A 19,155-nucleotide genomic window follows, 5' to 3' on the forward strand; every position below is an offset into this window, starting at 1 on the left:
CATCATTAAATACATGTGACTAACTGAATGCGCGGCATTGCTCGGGTAATAAAATTTTTTCAACTCGAGTTGTTGGTGCTTTATTAGAGGTGACATTCAAATAGAAGGTAGCGTTGTAGTTTCAAATAGCTCGTCAGAATTTTGGGAAGATAAATTTAACCCTTTCACGTGGGAAGTGAATTTCGCCTACATTTTGCCCTCATCTTCGGGTGGAGCGACACTAACCCTTTTGGGTACAATAAATCTGCTAACTTACCCAAACTTGTCAAAGACTTTTGATAAATATTCATTGTGAAGCCGAGAAATATCTTTACCAGTTTATATCTATTGCTTGCAATCCACCTGCGATAATATTATAGCTTGTGCTTGCTTAGCAAATTTGTTGGACCTTTCATTTTTTTATTTCTTTTTAAATTGGAAGGTATATTTTTATTTTATAACTATATTTAACAATGTTGCATAAAAGCTTATTGCACTCATCGATAGTGATGTGGAATGTGATCCACTGAGAGCTGAGCCTAGGGCTGAGCTAAGCTGAGCCGGGCTGTGCTCAGTCAGGCAGAATAACAAGGCAAGAGTTAAGAGTGGTCACACGAGAGCCGAAACGAACTAAATGATGCAAAACGACATCGCTGTCAGCTGTAAACTGTTCGGCCGAAGACATTTCTGGCCGAAACGAACCATTTCGGTCCTGCTCAAAATTTCATGGCCGAACCCTTGCTCTTATTGGCTGGTTAAAATTCTAGCGAGAACGCGTCACATTTCTCTTTACGTGCATGTGAGCAATGTTAAAAAAGAAATGGAACGATACTTTTATTTCGTTAAATAAACAACAAGCAGAAATTTACGACAAGACTCACCCGGACTTGTGATTGTGTTGCATAAATGTAAGATGTTGCACTTATGTTTTGCATAAATGTAAGAGAATGGTTGTGATTTTTTTTTGTGTAGAATATAAGTAATGTGTCATACTCATCCTGATGAAGTATCGTTGACTGATTTATTTATGTAAAACCACAGTACTATGATAAAGACTGTTTTTGTTTGTTATGTACTCAGCATAGAAAAACATCCATTTGTTAATAAAAAATATAATTATGTTGATGGGAAGGGTTGGCAAAATCTTTGTATCAAGTGATTTATTTTGAGCAACTGAACGATCTTCTGATAAATCTGCTGTGTAATTATAATTTATAATTCTTCCTCAAAGTTTTTTGTTTACAATAGAAATATTTAACTCAAATACATAAAAACTACCAATGAAACAGTGTCCTGTCTCCATACGTATGGTATTTAGGAAGCGAAGTGACTTCGGATGCCGTGTGACATGTGGCTTAGCCGAACCGGAGTAAAACAACTTCCGATACAAACCTAAGTCGGTTCGGTGCTCGTGTGACCATGCTTTTAAGCCAGTCAGAGCCGAGCTGAATAGAGCCAAGCCTAGCCGGGTCAAGCCCAGCCAAATAGAACGGGAGGCGGAGTCTACCCGCTATCTAAATTATTGTTTAGATGGCGGGTAGACTCCGCCTCCGCTGTTTCATTGGTAGTTTTTATGTATTTGAGTTAAATATTTCTATTGTAAACAAAAAACTTTGAGGAACAATTATAAATTATAATTACGCAGCAGATTTATCAGAAGATCGTTCAGCTGCTCAAAATAAATCACTCGATACAAAGATTTTGCCAACCCTTCCCATCAATATAATTATATTTTTTATTAACATATGAATGTTTTTCTATGATGAGTACATAACAAACAAAAACAGTCTTTATCATAGTGCTGTGGTTTTACATAACTAAATCAGTCAACGATACTTCATCAGGATGAGTATGACACATTACTTATATTCTACACGAAAGAAAATCACAACCATTCTCTTACATTTATGCAAAACTTAAGTGCAACATCTTACATTTACACAACACAATCACAAGTCCTGGTGAGCCTTGCCGTAAATTTCTTCATGTTGTTTATTTAATGAAATATACATGTAAGTATCGACCCATTTCTTTTTTAACTTTGCTCACACGCACGTAAGGAGAAATGTGGCTCGTGCTCGCTAGAATTTTAACTAGCCAATAAGCGCAAGGGTTTGGCCACGAAATTTCTAGCAAGATCGGAATAGTTCGTTTCGGCCAGAAATGGCTTCGGCCAAACAGTTTACAGCTGACAGCGACGTCGTTTTGCGTCATTTAGTTCGTTTTGGCTCTCGTGTGACCACCCCTTAAGCCTGAACATTTGTGCTAGAGAGCAAAGCTGTTCTGGGCCTGTTCATTGCATGTGCTTGACTATTCTTGTACTATTCTTGTATTATGAACGAAGCAGAAAATACATGTACCGTAAGTCCTTATGCTCAAGCCGCGCGGCTTGTCGTTGGGCGTGGCATCTGGTTCAAGGTCATAAGCCGCGGTTAAAGCCAAGTTTTTAAAACTTATGTGAAGCTTAGGGCGGTTTCTCCTTAAATACGGTCTCTGCTCAGTTCCGCGCTATAACCATAGAACCGCAGTCATGATACACTTTTATGTACAGGATTTTGGCGACCACTCGTTTATTTTCAAGGTCATACTTATGGAATACTTTAGACTAACGAAGAATTTATCGCTAATGTTTAACTCACCACAGTCATAGGTCACTAAAACCGTTTCATTCCTGACCGGCATCTTTCCATGAAGGTGAAGCCCTCTAACAGCGCTAAATCTAGCTGAGACATGGCAAGAAGTTATTGATGCAAGGGTTTAGGAATTTTAATTTGAACTTGGAAATAAATAAAAAAAAATTCACGTGTACTGATGTAGCCTGTTTTCTTATTCAAGAGGACTGGGGTCTAGCGAAACCCTTCTCAACACTCTCGCTCCTGAAGGTGTCACGGACGACAAAACCTCAGTCATTAGCCGCGGTCTGTGAGCACACGCGGCTTGTTGGAGGATTATTTTTTCTTTCATGAGTCATCTGGTTTTGAGAACAAGCCGCGCTGTTTGAGCATGAGGACTTACGGTATAAACTCATGCACCGAGACTTATACTAGTGGAGGAAAGTAAGGGTGGCACAAAACCTTTACAATGTGTTTGCTACAGTTTGCAGCCAAAACTGGCTTTTATTGTGCAATAGATGAGCAGTTACGAGCGTTGATCCATTGTAAGATCAGATTACCACAATGAGGCTATCAAATATTATGCTATAAATCTGCAAATTTATTCATAAGCTATTTCACAATAATCTATCAAATGCTACAAATATATATTCAAGAGCAAGTAACATAAACAAACCATACTTATAATAAATTCAGAAACAAAAAGTGACGGTTTCGAAACCAAAATATTTGCATCGTTCACTCCGTCAGTTGCATTCTGATTGTTGCTTTTGATGGAACCAACATCTTCATGTTGTTCAGTACTTCTCACAATGTCTTTTAGCGGCAATTCTTCTTTTTCACTGCTGAACTAGTCGATATTAGGAGTACATGTACTCCTTCGAGCTAAAGTTAAAAATTAAACGATTTTTCACGGTAGGTTATAAGATATCAGTGCTGAAAGTGACAGCATTACAATGACGATAAAATAGACGCGTAAGAACAATAGACATAGTTTTATCGATTGCCTGATGTATATTTGTGAAAATATTTCGGCGATTGAGGTTGCGTGAAAGTGTAAACAGAAGCCATCGTGTACAACTACGTCCCATTTTAGCCGTTTTGGAAAGAGATTCTAATCTATGGCGGTTTGTGATGGCTGCGATTAACTGTTCGTTTTTGAGCTATTAAAAGCTTGTAATCACATTTCCACATATTTTGCACCTACAACACAACAGAGTAATACATGGTGAATCTTTTGATATCAAATAACTGTAATGTGAATTTTGTTGCGAGGCAACCTTTAAAAATTACAAAATATAAATTGTTTACCCTTCAAATGATAAAACGACAGTTTTTAGTGATTGACCTTAGGATTTGTTGACTTTAAAATTCAAACGAAAGTTGAATCGGAAATTGAAGGCGTATAAATTGAAACTTTCAAAGGAAAAACAAACGTTTAATTATTAATAAAGAAAATTATTTTCAATTGCAATAAATAAAAAATATGTAAAAACTAAGTTAAGAAAAGAGGTGAACACAAGCTTTTTTTCGTGGCACACAAGCTGTCTGAAGCTAAAGAGCGTTGGGAAAAAAGATTGTTCGTCCCAGGAATCGAACCAGTAAATTTGTATGCACATATGTGAAGCCAAGCGCACTTTGATTGTTAGAGGTAACTAAACCATCATAAAGCCAGTTGGATGTGTAGTGGTTAGTGCCCATGTCTGCAGAACTGAAGGTTTGATTTCTAATCCAGTATGATGAGGATTTATTGTTGCTAGATTTTAACCAGTTTTCGCTGAATAAACAACAGACAGAAGATAAGGCAACAGACAGAAAACAGACAACTTACTGGAGACAGACAACTGACAGAAGACAGACACCTGACGGAAGACAGACAACTCGCAGAGGACAGACAACTGACAGAAGACAGGCAACAGACAGAAGACAGACAACGGACGGAAGACAGACAACGGACAGAAGACAGACAACTGACAGAAGACAGACAACTGACAGAAGACAGGCAACTGACAGAAGACAGACAACTGACAGAAGACTGACAGAAGACAGACAACTGACACTCACCATTATAGATTAGTCGTTAGCAAGTCTCTAGTTAGAGGCAAAGATTTTAGATTTGTGAATAGCTTTTAGGCGTATTGATAACACCTCACAGTTTTTTCGATATTGTGACCTGATAGAATATTGAGGTGGAATTAGCTCTCTCATAAAACCAGGACCGACATGCAAGCCACTTGACAAAGTTTCAGGGGTCCGTATCTTCTAGGTCCACAAGCTAAATTATAAGAAAAGTAACCATTAACTAAACTGCTTCAAAGCTGCTATTCTCCTCCAGATATCTCAACTGCTGTCAAAGCTAAAGGATGTTGGTGAAAGCCTGTCAAGAGAATCCAGACAAGAAACAGTTCAGAATGCTCGCCGGCTTTATGCATTAGCTGTACAGGTAGCCTCTGAGCACGCCACTCTTGAGCACTATAAGGATATTGGTCAAGCCACGGAGAGTCAACTGATAAAGCTGATACAGCTAATGACTTACAAAGAAGGTAAATGTCATATTTAACTTAAGAAATAATATTTAACATAAGAAATGTTGTATATCTTGTTGCCATAGTTTTTAGAGTTACGTATGCAATTTCCATCGTTTGCTCAGATAGCTGCATTTTGGTTGTTGCTGTTGATGGACCGAACATCTTCTAGTTGTTCAATACTTTCTACAATATCTTCTGGCCTCAACTCTTTTTTGCCAATGCTAAACAAGTCGATATTAGCGTCCAAACAATTTTTTTGAAAAGCAAAACTTTTGCGTGCTGCAGTTAGCGCTAATGCAACATGTAAAAGTTTGCTCGCTAGATGTAACCTTTGACCCACAACTTGCAAACCATTTTATATGCGTGTTCTTCGAAGTTGAAGACCGCGTTAAACAAGGAACTACTATTAGCCTGAAACAATTAGTAATTGTTTCTATGGCGTTGCTTTGAAAGTTCATCTACCATTGTAAATTTAAGCTGTTTTAATATGTACTTCGAAGTATCAAGACTGCATTAAACAAGGAACTACTAATAGAGTGAGACCATTATTGGTTATTTCTATGGCGTTGCTTTCAACGTTGCAACGAAAAAAAGTGGAAAGCTTCGGAGTTGGGACAAACATCTAATTGATTGTTATTAATGTAAACGATTCATTAAATTAATACGATTTAGTGGGCACTTTTCTACTGATCACTTGATATTATGGGTTCACAAAGATCAGAGATAGCCAAAGTGGCAGTCAAATGGAGGTGGCAGTCAAATGGAGGTGGCGTTCAAATAGAGGGTAGCGCTCTATTTTGCAACCCTTCTCTCCTAGTGGTGGTCAAATAGAGGTGACATTCAAATAGAGGTTGTACGGTAAGTATGGTTCGTTTATGTCACTTTTTATGAATATATATATTTGTAGCATTTGATCAATTATCAGTATATAACTTATAAATTTGCAGAATAATAGCATATTTTTAAATAGCGTCCTTGCCATTATCTTAACAAGGCTTACAATGGATCGATGCTCGTAACTCTTCTATTGCACATAAAAAGCCATCTTTGGCTGCAAACTGTAGCAAACATATCGATGAGTGCGATGAGCTTTTGATTGTATATTGATAAACATAGATATAAAATAATGTCTTCCAACTTAGAATGAAATAAAGATTGAAAGCTCCAACAAATTGCAAAGCTGTACACAGGCTATAATAGCACCGCAGGTCCATTGCAAGCAATAAATATCAACTGGGAGATTTTTTTCCGGTTTCTTCATGCATATTTATTAAGAGATCTTTGACAAGTTGGCGTTTTGCTAGCAGATTTATAGCATCCAAAAGGTTTGATATCGGTCCACCGAAAGGAGAGGACGAAATATTATAAATGAATTAGGTAAAGCTTGTGCATGGTTCAGTTGAATTTAATTTAGTTTAGACATTGATAGTTTTCTACACAGCTGAGGATTATTTTAAACATTTGGACATATCTTCTGTTTTACTGTCTATGTAAGGTCATACCGGTTTCACGTTCGTTAAATTTCAGATAGATTTCCAGTTCAAGAAAAGGATGTAAAGGAAATCAAAGATGGCAAAGCAAAAAACGCTGTCAAAGATATTTCAAATAAGAATGTAGAGAAGAACTTGTTCGACGAAGGTATCGTTTTTTGTGATGATTTTATCTTACCAGTTTGCATGTACTGCTTTGTAATTTTTGTACATGTATCTCTGGTTATGTGCTGGTTAAAATATTTTATCGGTTTGCAGCTGCGAGTTTTCTTTGAACCTTATCAGGAAATTTTACATAAACTCACCTAGTGCAGTCGAACATCAGAATGCGAAGTTTCTCTGTGTTGTTGGTTGCTTTTTATGCCAAAGCAAATATGCTACAAGGATACATTTTATTTTTTATTTGTTCTAGAGCCCAGAAACCAATGAGAACTTACTTGCATAATTACACATATGTTAGTAAAATAAATACATTTTATGAAATTATTAAAAAAATTAAATTTAATTAGCTTTAAAACTAGCTCTAGTTGAAAAGCTTTAGGTACCTGTTTTATCAACTAAAAGTAAGCCCCGCATTGTCCTGGATTTCTTTCATCTCAATCAGACATGCCTCAGAGCTTGTGTATATTTTTAATTCGAATTGCTACACAGCTTTCGCAGAGGAGGGGCAGAAGTTAAAAGAGATTTGCTGAAAGAATTTTTGAGCATCACGGAATCATTTGTATGAAGTGCTTGCATGCAGCAAGTAAGTATTTATGGGGCTGATTGTCAGGAGCCAGACAGCGTTTTGAAGCCACATATTTTTGGCGACCTTGTGGAAGGCCTAGAGCATGTGAAGTTTGTGAAGTTGTGGCATCAGTGGAAACATGAGCTCTGTTAGTGAAAGTCAACAAGTTAGTAAAAATTAAGATTACAACGTCAAAATAATAAAAATTGCAGAATTATTTTAGATTATATCTTACCCTAATTTTCAGCCCTTACTACTAGCATTCATGCGAACTAATTCACACACACTAACGAAGTAACTTTATTTAAATGTGTTATTTTAATTTTTATCCACTCGTTTACTTTTATTTGCTGTCGAAATATAGATCTTAAGTTTTATGAAGCTTTTGCAGTCATTTAAAAGTTTGATAGTGTCCTAAATATAATAAATCTTTGAGTTGGTTATGAACACTTATTTTTGGTCTGCTACTAGTTGTAAGCCAATGCTTCATTTAACATGGAAGATTGTGAAGTTAATATGATTTTATTTGCCGGTAGAAATTTTGCGTCAAAAGTCAGTGTTTCCATGAGTAAGAGGGTCAGTGTTAGGCTCTGAGTCATCAGCAGTCATATATGGTTGATACAAAATGTGACCAACAAACTAAGCTAAGAACTAGCTAGAATTGTAGATGATTCACCTCAGCTGCTTTTATTCAGTGATTTGTTTTTCTGTAACTGACAAGCTGAACAAACTATTATTATTTCAGCAGTGGACTTTTGAGCAGCAAAAAATAGGTTTTGTTTTCATCCAGTAATAACCTGATTACTGGAAGTTATTTGTTGAATGCGCTGAAGTATTGTTAATACATCATTTCTGGTAACTTAATACGTGAAACAAATCAGATATTCGTTGAGGCTGCTGACATTTTATACTGATAACCTTCTCATAACCTGAAAGTATACTATTAGTTGAATGTATATGTCTTTAAGCTCTTGGAGCTTCTAAAGGTTTTGAGTTCATGTATCAAAGATATTAGGTTTTTGAGCTTACTATATATGTTTTTTGTAGATGAAAACATTATGGCCGAAAGTCAACCTAAAATTTTTCCAACTGCTATGGGTTTTCACGATAAGTTTGTGGAGCGCTCTTCCTCTAAGGACCAAACTGATGATATTGAACTTCACCACAACCAGCTCTGCCGATACAACTGGTACGGCTTAAAATTATCTGTTGAAACATGTTTGCCACCACATGTTATATGATGGCAAATATGTACACGTGAGAGTTATACCTAATCAGAGAACTGTCAGCTTAAAGGTGTACTAACAGAATAATATATTGTGGCGTTAACAGTAGCAGATAATACCGGAGGTCCTCCCATGTTTTATGACTGACAATTTTGACGACCCGACGAGAGGGATAATTAAAAAGTGACAGACGAGACGACCATTTATCACTGTGACGTTGACGAGGTGACCATGATTGTGTAAGTAGTATTACTAAAGGTACGGCTACACGTAACAAATTTTTCGTTGGTTCTGAGTTCTTATCGAAATCACGAAATGTATGAAAAACACAGAATTGTTCGGTCGAAATTCACAGAATTATCTGAGCTGTGCATGCCCATCGAACTCGTCGACGAAACGCTTTTAGATGGCTAAACAAGTTATTAGCGAGCACGATTCTAGCAGCTTTAGCAATTAGTGTAGTCCACAACACGTATTATGACACGCAATAAAATTACGAGTGCAATTCAAAATAGTTCAAACGGTGTAACTGCTTAGATTGCGCTATTGTTGTTTAGCGAGCACGATTCTAGCAACTTTTAAAATTGATGTAGTCCGAAGCGCATAGCGCGACACGCGAAAAAAAATATTACGGCAATTCACCATAGTAAATACGATGCAACTGACTTGATTGCACTAAAGATAGCAACTCTTTCTACCACAAAACTTTCGCTGCTAAAAAGGAAACTGTTATTATTTAAAAAATGAAACGATTTGTAGCCATGTCTCAATGATAAATACCAATAATAGCACAATCTAAGCCGTTGCATCGTGTGTATTATATTATGTTGATTTGCACTGGCACTTTTATTGTGTGTCATAATACGTGCCTCGAACTATACTAATTGCAAAAGCTGCTAGAATCGTGCTCGCTAATAACTTATTTAGCCCAATAAAAGCATTTTGTCTATGAATTCGGTGGGCATGCACAGCTCAGATATTTCTGTGAATTTCGGCAGAATAATTCTGTGTTTTTTGTTAATTTCGTGATTTCGATCAGAACCAGCGAAAAATTTGTTGTGTGGCCGTACCTTTACTAACTTATTATTTGTCCATAAAGCAACATGATCAAGCGAAACTTCACTAGTTTTGTTTTGAAGCATCTGGCCCAGCGTTTATACACTGACAGGTAATTTAAGTAAACAGCAATGAAATGCCACGACAGACTGACAGCGAATCCGTTTACAAGTCTATGACTGACAGTGATTATTAAAGACAATCTCAGTCTATTCTCAGTACAAGAAGTGTAGCCCTAAAAACCTAAGACGCCTGTCACTCTTTGCGAAGTAATCAGCAACACCCCCAAACAACGTTCCCAACATCACTAATAAGTTTGTGAAGGTCACTGGTTGAGCCATGCTTATGATTAGCAGAAGTTCAAGCTGAGCAAGTTTCATGTTTTCAACGCAACCCAGTGCCACCAGAATGGATATTTGCATTAAAGTAACAAATGTGAAAAAAGAGGTTGTTTTGGTTACCAACTTGAAAAGAGTGACGAGAGTGATTTTAAAAGTGACGACAGTGATTTTGAAAGTGACTATTGTGATGACAACTTTGTGTGGTAGGACCTCCAATACTAGGTTATTCAACATTTTTATGTTGTACAAATAGATAGAAAGATTCATGATCAGTAAATATTCATTCATTAGATTCATTCAGTAAAATATCGATCAGAAACAGCTGCGATGCTATCTATATATATATATATATAAATTTCAGTGTTTGTCTTTTTGTCAAACCCTGTGTCCAGTTATAACAATTCAAATCTAGCAATCAAAAATCAGCATGGCTCTGAATTTGATCTCGGGACTTCCAGATCTAGAAGTGGTGAATCTAACAATGATGTTACACGGAATACAAAGAATTTATTTGGCAATTAGTTATTATATTGGTCAAGTTACTCCCACTTGAAGCACTTGCTTGGGATTCATAACTAGTACTATTGATCCTTAACAAGTGTTATGCGTAACGATTGTTAAGCTGGCTCAAAACACGGGTGTTGTTTTGGTATAGATTTCAGTAAAAATCTAGCTTTCCAAGTAAGTTACTCAAATTTAATAGGTAAACTATTCTATTACTCGTGCAGCGCCAGGCATTCAGCTAGGTTAAAAATGTAATGTTTAGAGACAATATTGACTACTAACCTTTTACCTCCTTTACTATAAAATTGTTATGACTATTAAAATGAACTATAATGAACTGATGAACAGAGAACTGTTGAAGTCGATGCAAATAAATCTTTATATATATAAATCTCAGTTTTTGTCTTTTTGTTACACCGTATGTCCAGTTATAGCAATTAAAATCTAGCAATAATAATCTAGCAAATAAGCCCTTTTTTCTCGCGTTTGTGCATTGGCTAATTATAGACCATGACATCGCATATCATCTCTTAGTTCTGCAATGCAATGAGAGTGCAGAGCCATGAGTTAATTCAACTGAAAACTCTTGAATCTGCACCCTATTGGATTAGTTAGTTGAGCTTTTGATGGGAAACTGTTCATCCCAACTGTTTTACTTTAAGCAGTGGTGTTCGAGTAGCATCTCTCCCACCTCGTTGGTAAATAAATCACCAAAAAGAACACATTTGTCATCCAGAATAAATAAAAGATCAACCATCCAGTGAGATGAGAATAATCAAAAGAGTGTTGACAGTTGGTGAATAATTTGAATAGTATTCCAAGTTGAAAAGAAAGTTTGAATTCCCAGGCATGCATCATTGTGACCATATATAACGATAGGACCCTTGGATAGGACGACTTACTATAGTGGATGTTATATATTTTGTTTAGGTTATTGAGTAGAATAGTTGGTGGGGACCGATCTACTGCGAATTTATTCATTAAATATAGTTAGGCTAGTTATGTTGTGGCTATATGTGGATCAAAGTGTGATGAAAGAATATATATCAAGGATGATAACTGCCGAAAGTTTAATGTCTTTTAACTAGCATATGTATGGCAGCTATTAATAAGCCTGTATTTTTACAAGCTGTAGTATCTTTTACTCATGGTTTCCTGTTCAGCACGTTCCAAATAAAGCAGAGAAATTGTATCAGGTTAGTTTGACTCAAACTATGCGCTGCTCAAACATTCAGCTATGTTTTAGTGTGCTCTGCGTTTTTACAGCACCTGCTGTCAGTTGCCACTTGCTGAGGGCGTGTGCTTGATCTGAGCCATGATAAATGGTTGTGGTAACAGCAGTTCTATTTACATTTGGTTCATATTTTTCTAGCTGCTCTTTATTTTTCAGTTCCCCAGTAGTGAGAGGTTCTTCAACAGCTTTTACATGGACAAGGAAATGTTGCTGTGGTCATTTGTAAGTTAATAATATAAAACCTCAAAAGCGCTATCTGCTCCTATGTTGTTCATATTGCTTGTGTAGCTGCAGCATTATTATGAAGGTGTATCATAATTTAAAGGTAGACTGTAAAACATGGTTCATTACTGCTAATCATCCTCATTGGCAGGGAACACTTCTAATAACGTGTGTACAATGGTACCTCTACATACAAAATTATTCCATTATGGAAATTGTTTTGTAATGTTTTTTACCCTATAAATGCCTTAATCTGTTCAAGGCTATATAAGGTCTGCTATATAAGGTCGAACATGATCTATATGTATATATCTCAAAGTCTGTCATCCGGTCTTTCCAGCTACAGCTATTAAAACCTAAAAATGAAAGATTCATGTCATGCTGGATTTGATCTCGGAACCTCCCATTTACTAGGCAATAAACTAGCTATTTAAGCTATGCGAGGTGCAATGGATTCATTAAGCAATATGAGCTGTTATCTCAGTTAAAATAGCATAGCGCTTTGCGTTACGCAATGTCGCTAAAACTTGCTCTCACAGCTCTTATTAGTAAGAGTTTAGCAATGTGGATAGTAGCTAACTCAAATTAGTCATTGGCAATGTGCCAGGCTAATGGCAAGTGGCGGGCAACTACATTACCTGCCACTGTTTATAAGTAGTTTTTAATACTCGTGCAACGTCTGGCATTCGGCTAGTTTTTTTAGAATTTACAAAGTCCATCAAAGCCCTTGGCAAATACAGGTTACAAGTTAATGGCTGCACACTTAACATAAAATGCATAATGCATAGTGATGCATTATGTAAAAGTGAGTGATGCATAATGTAAAAACTAGAGTTGCCCCAATTTTAATATCAGTGTCGATATGGGAAAATCGGAAACTTCAGATTCTTTTTACAGATCAACTATTTTGCAGAAAACCGTATTTTAGCTCGCTACACTAATAAAAAATCATCAGCTGCAAGTTCCTTATTTTTACCTAATAAATTCCGGGCTTGTCACACAATCTATTTCATGTCTGTAGCCTTATAAACATCCACACAGCTGAGGAATCTTTTGGCTTTAGTCAGGACCTGAGTAGAACATAGAAGAGTATACCTATACAATCGTGTAAACATCGTTTTATGTAAAGCCTCACTTCCGGTGGCGGCGTACGTTCAAAAAATTTGCATACACTTGCATTGAGCTAAATTTTTTTACACTTTTTGCAGCTTGGAACCAGTGCCAAAAATAAATATTGACTGGAGAACCTTTATACTAGTCTAAACTAACAAAGAAGTTTAAAGGTTGACTTTCAACAAAATTACACAAAACATTACAGTTATTTGATATGAAAAGATTCACCATGTCTTGTTCTGTTGTTTTGTAGGAGCAAAATATGTGGAAATGTGATTACAAGCTCTTAAAAGCTCAAAAACGAACAGTTTATCGCAGCCACACCAGACCGCCGTAGTTTGGATTCTCTTTCCAAAACGGCTCAAATGTGACGTAGCTGTGGTAGATGGTTTCTGTTTATACTTTCATGCAACCTTATTCGTCGAAATATTTTCACAAATATACTTCACGCATTCAATAAAACTATGTCTATTGTTCTTACACGTCTGTTTTATCGGCATTGTAATGCTGCCACTTTTAGCAGTGATATCTTATAACTTACCGTAAAAATTCGTTTGATTTTTTAGCCTTACTCTGAAGGAGTACATGTCATTGTCTGATAATCATGACGAGCCTGTTGGTCACTTGTGATAATCGAAAAGTGCTGCAGAAATTATTTGTGAAGTATTGGGTCACATGATCAGATTACGACTTGCCGATTAGACCAAACCGAAACAAAACTGTAAAGTAGCGAGCATCTATATTTGATACGGGGTTTTCGGTAAAACCCGAAGTGTTTGTCATAAACTAGTGCTACGATAAGTTTTATATTGAGCTTTTTATTGGCCTTTCAATTCACGTGAGAATATCATGTGACAAGACAATAAATAAATTTCATGTCTACGTCTGAGAAATAAAGAGATTCCAATCTACGGCGGCTTTTCGTTTTTGAGCTTTTAAGAGCTTATATAATTTAAAGGTTGACTTGCAACAAAATTTACATTACAGTTATTTGATATGTTTATCAGAGGATGATATGCACTCCTTCGAGCTAAGGTTAAAAAATTAAACGAATTTTTACGGTAGGCTTTGAGATATCAGTGCTCAAAATGACAGCATTACAGTGACGATGAAATAGACGCGTAAGAACAATAGACATTGTTTTATTGAATGCACAAAAGATATTTGTGAAAATATTTCGGCGAATAAGGTTGCGTGAAAGTGTAAACAGAAGCCATCTTGTACAACTACGTCCCATTTGAGCCATTTTGGAAAGGGATTCTAATCTACGGCGGTTTAGTGATGGCGACGATTAACTGTTCGTTTTTGAGCTTTTAAGAGCTTGTAATCACATCTCCACATATTTGGCACTTAACAACACAACAGAGTAAGACATGGTGAATCTTTTGATATCAAATAACTGTAATTTGAATTTTGTTGCAAGTCAACCTTTAAATTCTAACAATAATTAAAAAATTAATTATTTTTTAAAAACGGATTTTACCAATTATTTGATATACAATTTTGAAGTTTTTTTTAAACATTTAGGAAAGGAAAACTTTTAATATATGGGAATCACCAACAAAGTAAAAATCGGAGAAGTAAAATTGTGGTGGTTAAGTTACCATAACACCTTTTTGAAATGGGTTTTTGGAAGGTGAAAGTTAGTGTCTTTGTAATATGTTATCAATTGGAGGCGTGGCATTTCCGTCGCCACGTCTAACCAGCTAGGACGTCATTGTCTAAACTTATAATCTTAAACTTAGATCAGGACGTAATCACAAGGTGTGGTATTTCCCAATTACAGCGATAGGATTTATTGCACCCAAGCACGAACAAGATAACAAAGATGGGAGACAAGAACACACTATAATATTTCTATTTACTAGCATTACGAAAGTAATTTAAACAGTCGATGCATAAATTTATCTATCACTCTCTTGACCTTGACGATATGATGTGTCATTTGTATCGCATAAAATAACCTCAGTGGCTGATCGGTGTTTAGCCTGTCCTCCATCATCTGTATCAAGTGAGTTCTTCTTCAGTACGACTGGCTACATCGATAGTGATAGAAGATAGAGACATCTCTCTGAGAGAATTGAATCACTAACGGTAACTGAAAAAACATTGATTTGCTCTAAACTTGTACAGGTGCAGTGATTCGTTCAGCAATAGAAGAGAGACTTCATTATCACAGAGAAAACTGTACCTCTAACAGTAATTACCATTATTAATAATAAATTACCAGAAAGATGGACTGTTTTGTTACTAAATGCGCGGTATGTCAGTATGTGACTATATCTAATACATGTATATCCTTTTTCCATAAACACAAACAAATAAATACATCAATATCTATATTTTATTTGCATTATATTTATATTTGCATAATAAAATTAACAATTCTATGCAACAGAAAAGATCTCAATCGGATATTTCTCAATAAGAATCGGTATATCGGATCGGCATCTGAATCGGCTGGTGATATTAGAATTGGGGCATCTCTAGTAAAAACTAAAGTTTTTTGTTTGTTTCTTTTTTACTATAATTTCTTTCTTGTTTAGATTGCTATCATTGTCACCCTTCATCTTGGTTCAGGTTCACTCTCACCAATGGCTTTTATTTGATATTTTGTATAAAAAGATCCAAGGACGCTGGTTTTGTTAGCTTGTAACACTTTTGAAAATGCACAAGGCAAACTTTATCATAGTGAGTGATAGCTTGGCTAGTAAAAACTTTATGCGTAATTTTTTTCAGCAAATTCTAAAACTTCATAATTTTTTTTTAATGTTTTTATTCGGGTTTTCAGCATAATGCCTGTCTTTTCTTTTGGGCCATAGTCAATGACCGAGTGGTTTAAATGCGCCATTTTTAAACCAAGCTAAAGGATGCTACAAGTGTGTTGCTGTTCAGTGAGCTTACAGATCTGTGAGCAGCTGCGTGTACTTTGAAGTTGTCGCATTTCATATCCTAAAATTTTTTTATAACAAGAAGCAATATTTTTTCGAAAAGATATTTTGTAATCTGAAGATTTTGCATGTGCAAAGCTTTTTGTAAGTAGAGGGGCCACTGTATCAACTTCCACTTACTTCCTTAAAATTATTCTGAAACTTGAAGACTTAAATTCTATAGAATTTTCTTTAGTCTTTCTTTATAAAAGTTAAGTTGTTGCATTCAAGAGACTTTCTCTGAGAAAGAAGTGCATAAATAAAATGCTAGCTTTCTATTTACACTATTCAATGATTCCTTAAAGTCCAGACCTTCAGGTATTTGTTTTCCATTTCAACTCAGTTTATTCAAACTAGGTAAAGGGGAATTCATACCTCGTCAGCTATAAAGAGATTTTCAATTTAGCCTCTCTAGAATAAACTTAGCACTGCACAATAACATGAGACGAGTTATATTTTATTTAATGTTTATCGACAATAACTTTTAACACAAAATGATTTTTATGTTTTAGCTTTAGCGTTACATAGTTTTAATCGGTTGTTTTAACTGTGATAATAACGTTAATGATTTTATAATCGTATGTTTGAAGTTGCTGTAGCATTATAAATATATACTTTAAAATCCATATATTAATTAAAGATATGATTGACATGTCGGAGTGAGATTGAGTGCGTAGTTGAGGTAATGATGTGTCAATTAGTTGTCTTCAATGTTTTAGTCCTGAAGCTAGAGAGAATCACTCTAGTCGAGCTTGTAAATGGAGGCGAATCATCGATCAAGCCACGAAAAAAGTTTATCTGCACAGAAGATGCAATTGCGGTGATTTCTACCATCTGACTAGTGACTGAACAATGACTGATCTAAGGTAGCTTCGATTGAGGACAAGTGATGTCATATGATTAGTAGATGTATAATTATTATTTTGCCTACTTAGCAATTGTAAGCTCCAATGCTAGAAGCTGCGCATTTTCACTGCCTCTACACAATAATTTATACGTGCAAATGCCGAAAAACATCAAAATTTGTAGCGCAGGTAAATTATTAAGCTTTTTGAATGCTTAATTATCTTATTTATGTTTGCTTGACTCGGACAAAATTATGAAATGAGTCCATAAACTTTGCTATCTTTCAAAATACTGAAATAGCAGTATCATATTATGTAAAATATAAAAAGTGTGCCATTATGTAACTTAGGTTTAATAACAAGATTCAGAACCTATATTGGTACTTGCAATTATTTTCCTGACTGATGTTTTGGAAAGAACTTTTGACATATGCATGATTTATGGACCTAATCACGAACATTGCTTATCATTGCTTACATGGGGTAGGTGACCATGTCTGATCGGTGGTGTTAGTCGTTAATTACCTCCTACATAGTTATTGGTATGTTTGCTTATATTTTGATCATAGGCATTTAACACCTGGCTATAAGACATTTAACACCTGGCTATAAGAAATTTAACACCTGGCTATAAGACATTTAACACCTGGCTATAAGACATTTAACAACTGGCTATAAGACATTTAACACCTGGCTATAAGACATTTAACACCTGGCTATAAGACATTTAACACCTGGCTATAAGACATTTAACAACTGGCTATAAGACATTTAACACCTGGCTATAAGAAATTTAACACCTGGCTATAAGACATTTAACACCTGGCTATAAGACATTTAACACCTGGCTATAAGACATTTAACAACTGGCTATAAGACATTTAACAACTGGCTATAAGAAATGTAACAACTGGCTATAAGATATTTTAGACCTGGCTTTAAATGTTTAATTGGAGGTTTAGTTGAGCCATGTTCAGATGAAATATATTGTATCACCATGATAGAGACTCACTAAATTTTAGGCCATTTGAAGCATCAGTTTTTTATGCAGCTGACTAAAATGTACAAGGATATTTGGCACATGCTCAAAAACAGTCACATTTGACCAGTAATTTGATGAGGTATAGAAAGATTTGCGTGTTATTTATTGCAAAATGCTAGTTAATGTTCCTAAATGCTTGAACCAATCAAAATTGTATCTCACGGTATGACTAGAATGTTTCAGTCGGTGCATTGATGCAGGCAGCTATAGAGTTGTGTGGAGCTTGAATGAGAATTAACTTTGAATGACAAACACCATCTTCTGTGGAAGTTTTGTGGAACTGTTCAACAAACACCATTCAGTCTGAAAACATCTACCCATTACGAATGTATTATTAGATATTCTCAAAATGAAAGTAGCCCTTTATTTGCGTCAGCCTCTTATTCAAAAAAGTCAAATTCGATTATCTTAATGCACTATTGTTCTATATACTTGTACAATATTTGAACACTGCTAATTCATATATGTTCATGCATTAGCAATTTCAATTTATTTTCTTGAATACACACAGTATATCATAATTGCAGTTATTGTCTTTGATGATTACGATTTCTATTTGTCGGAAAATACAAAGGAACCGTACTTCAAAAGGTGAATATCAGGAAAAAGTCTTCTTGCCAAGTGTCAAATCTTTACAGTTTTGTCGGTCTTTATCCGTCATAGAGTGCTGTGTAGGACTAATCATCAGAGCATAGAAACTGATTATTATAGTATTACTATAATATCTACGGTATTACATGACCACTTCAACTGTGATTTTGCAGTTGAGTAGCGAGCAAATTACCTTGCAGGCGTTACTAGACTGTAATCAGTGAAATAGATCCTGCTCTTGATTTGGCCGTTAATCCTATTGCTGCCATTTTTCTGTAGCTTGTGATGAGTAGGTGAAAATTAAAAATAATATAGTAACTTATATTGGTAGTTCAGGGCTGGCCCGAAGAATCAAAATTCAAATAAATCTGTTGCTGTATCTTGGAAGAGCTGAAAATATTCGTCTTGGAAAAACTTCTTTGTGGGCAATACTTAAATATCAATGTGAATACCAATGTGTTACATTTTTGTTGCCTTTTATTACCATAAAGTACTTAATTTCCTTAAGTTCTTCTAAACGAAGTTAAAGTAAGCATACAATAAAATATTCATAAATGTATATACCGGTATGTAATATCATTGATTAAGGAGCATAGGACCACATGTATTTATTATACTATGGTGTGATGAACAAGGGTAAATGTTGATATATTTAGAATATCATTGTCAGAAACATATCAGTAAGCACTTGGAGTTATATAACGCAATATTGAGT

General features: G+C 35.5%; 1 protein-coding gene across 1 annotated transcript in view; it reads left to right on the forward strand.

The window, feature by feature from the left end:
- Positions 1-18,262, forward strand: part of LOC137406173 (tripartite motif-containing protein 5-like) — a 29,048-nt gene extending 10,786 nt beyond the window's left edge. The window contains exons 5-9 of the mRNA XM_068092707.1: positions 4,927-5,134; positions 6,647-6,757; positions 8,384-8,525; positions 11,854-11,919; positions 16,682-18,262. Coding sequence (XP_067948808.1) covers positions 4,927-5,134; positions 6,647-6,757; positions 8,384-8,525; positions 11,854-11,919; positions 16,682-16,811 — 657 coding nt within the window. The 3' untranslated portion in view covers positions 16,812-18,262. The remainder of the gene's footprint in view (positions 1-4,926; positions 5,135-6,646; positions 6,758-8,383; positions 8,526-11,853; positions 11,920-16,681) is intronic.
- Positions 18,263-19,155: the final 893 nt, after the last annotated feature.

Source organism: Watersipora subatra, chromosome 10, assembly GCF_963576615.1.
Source record: "Watersipora subatra chromosome 10, tzWatSuba1.1, whole genome shotgun sequence".
Classification (NCBI taxonomy): Eukaryota; Metazoa; Bryozoa; class Gymnolaemata; order Cheilostomatida; family Watersiporidae; genus Watersipora; species Watersipora subatra.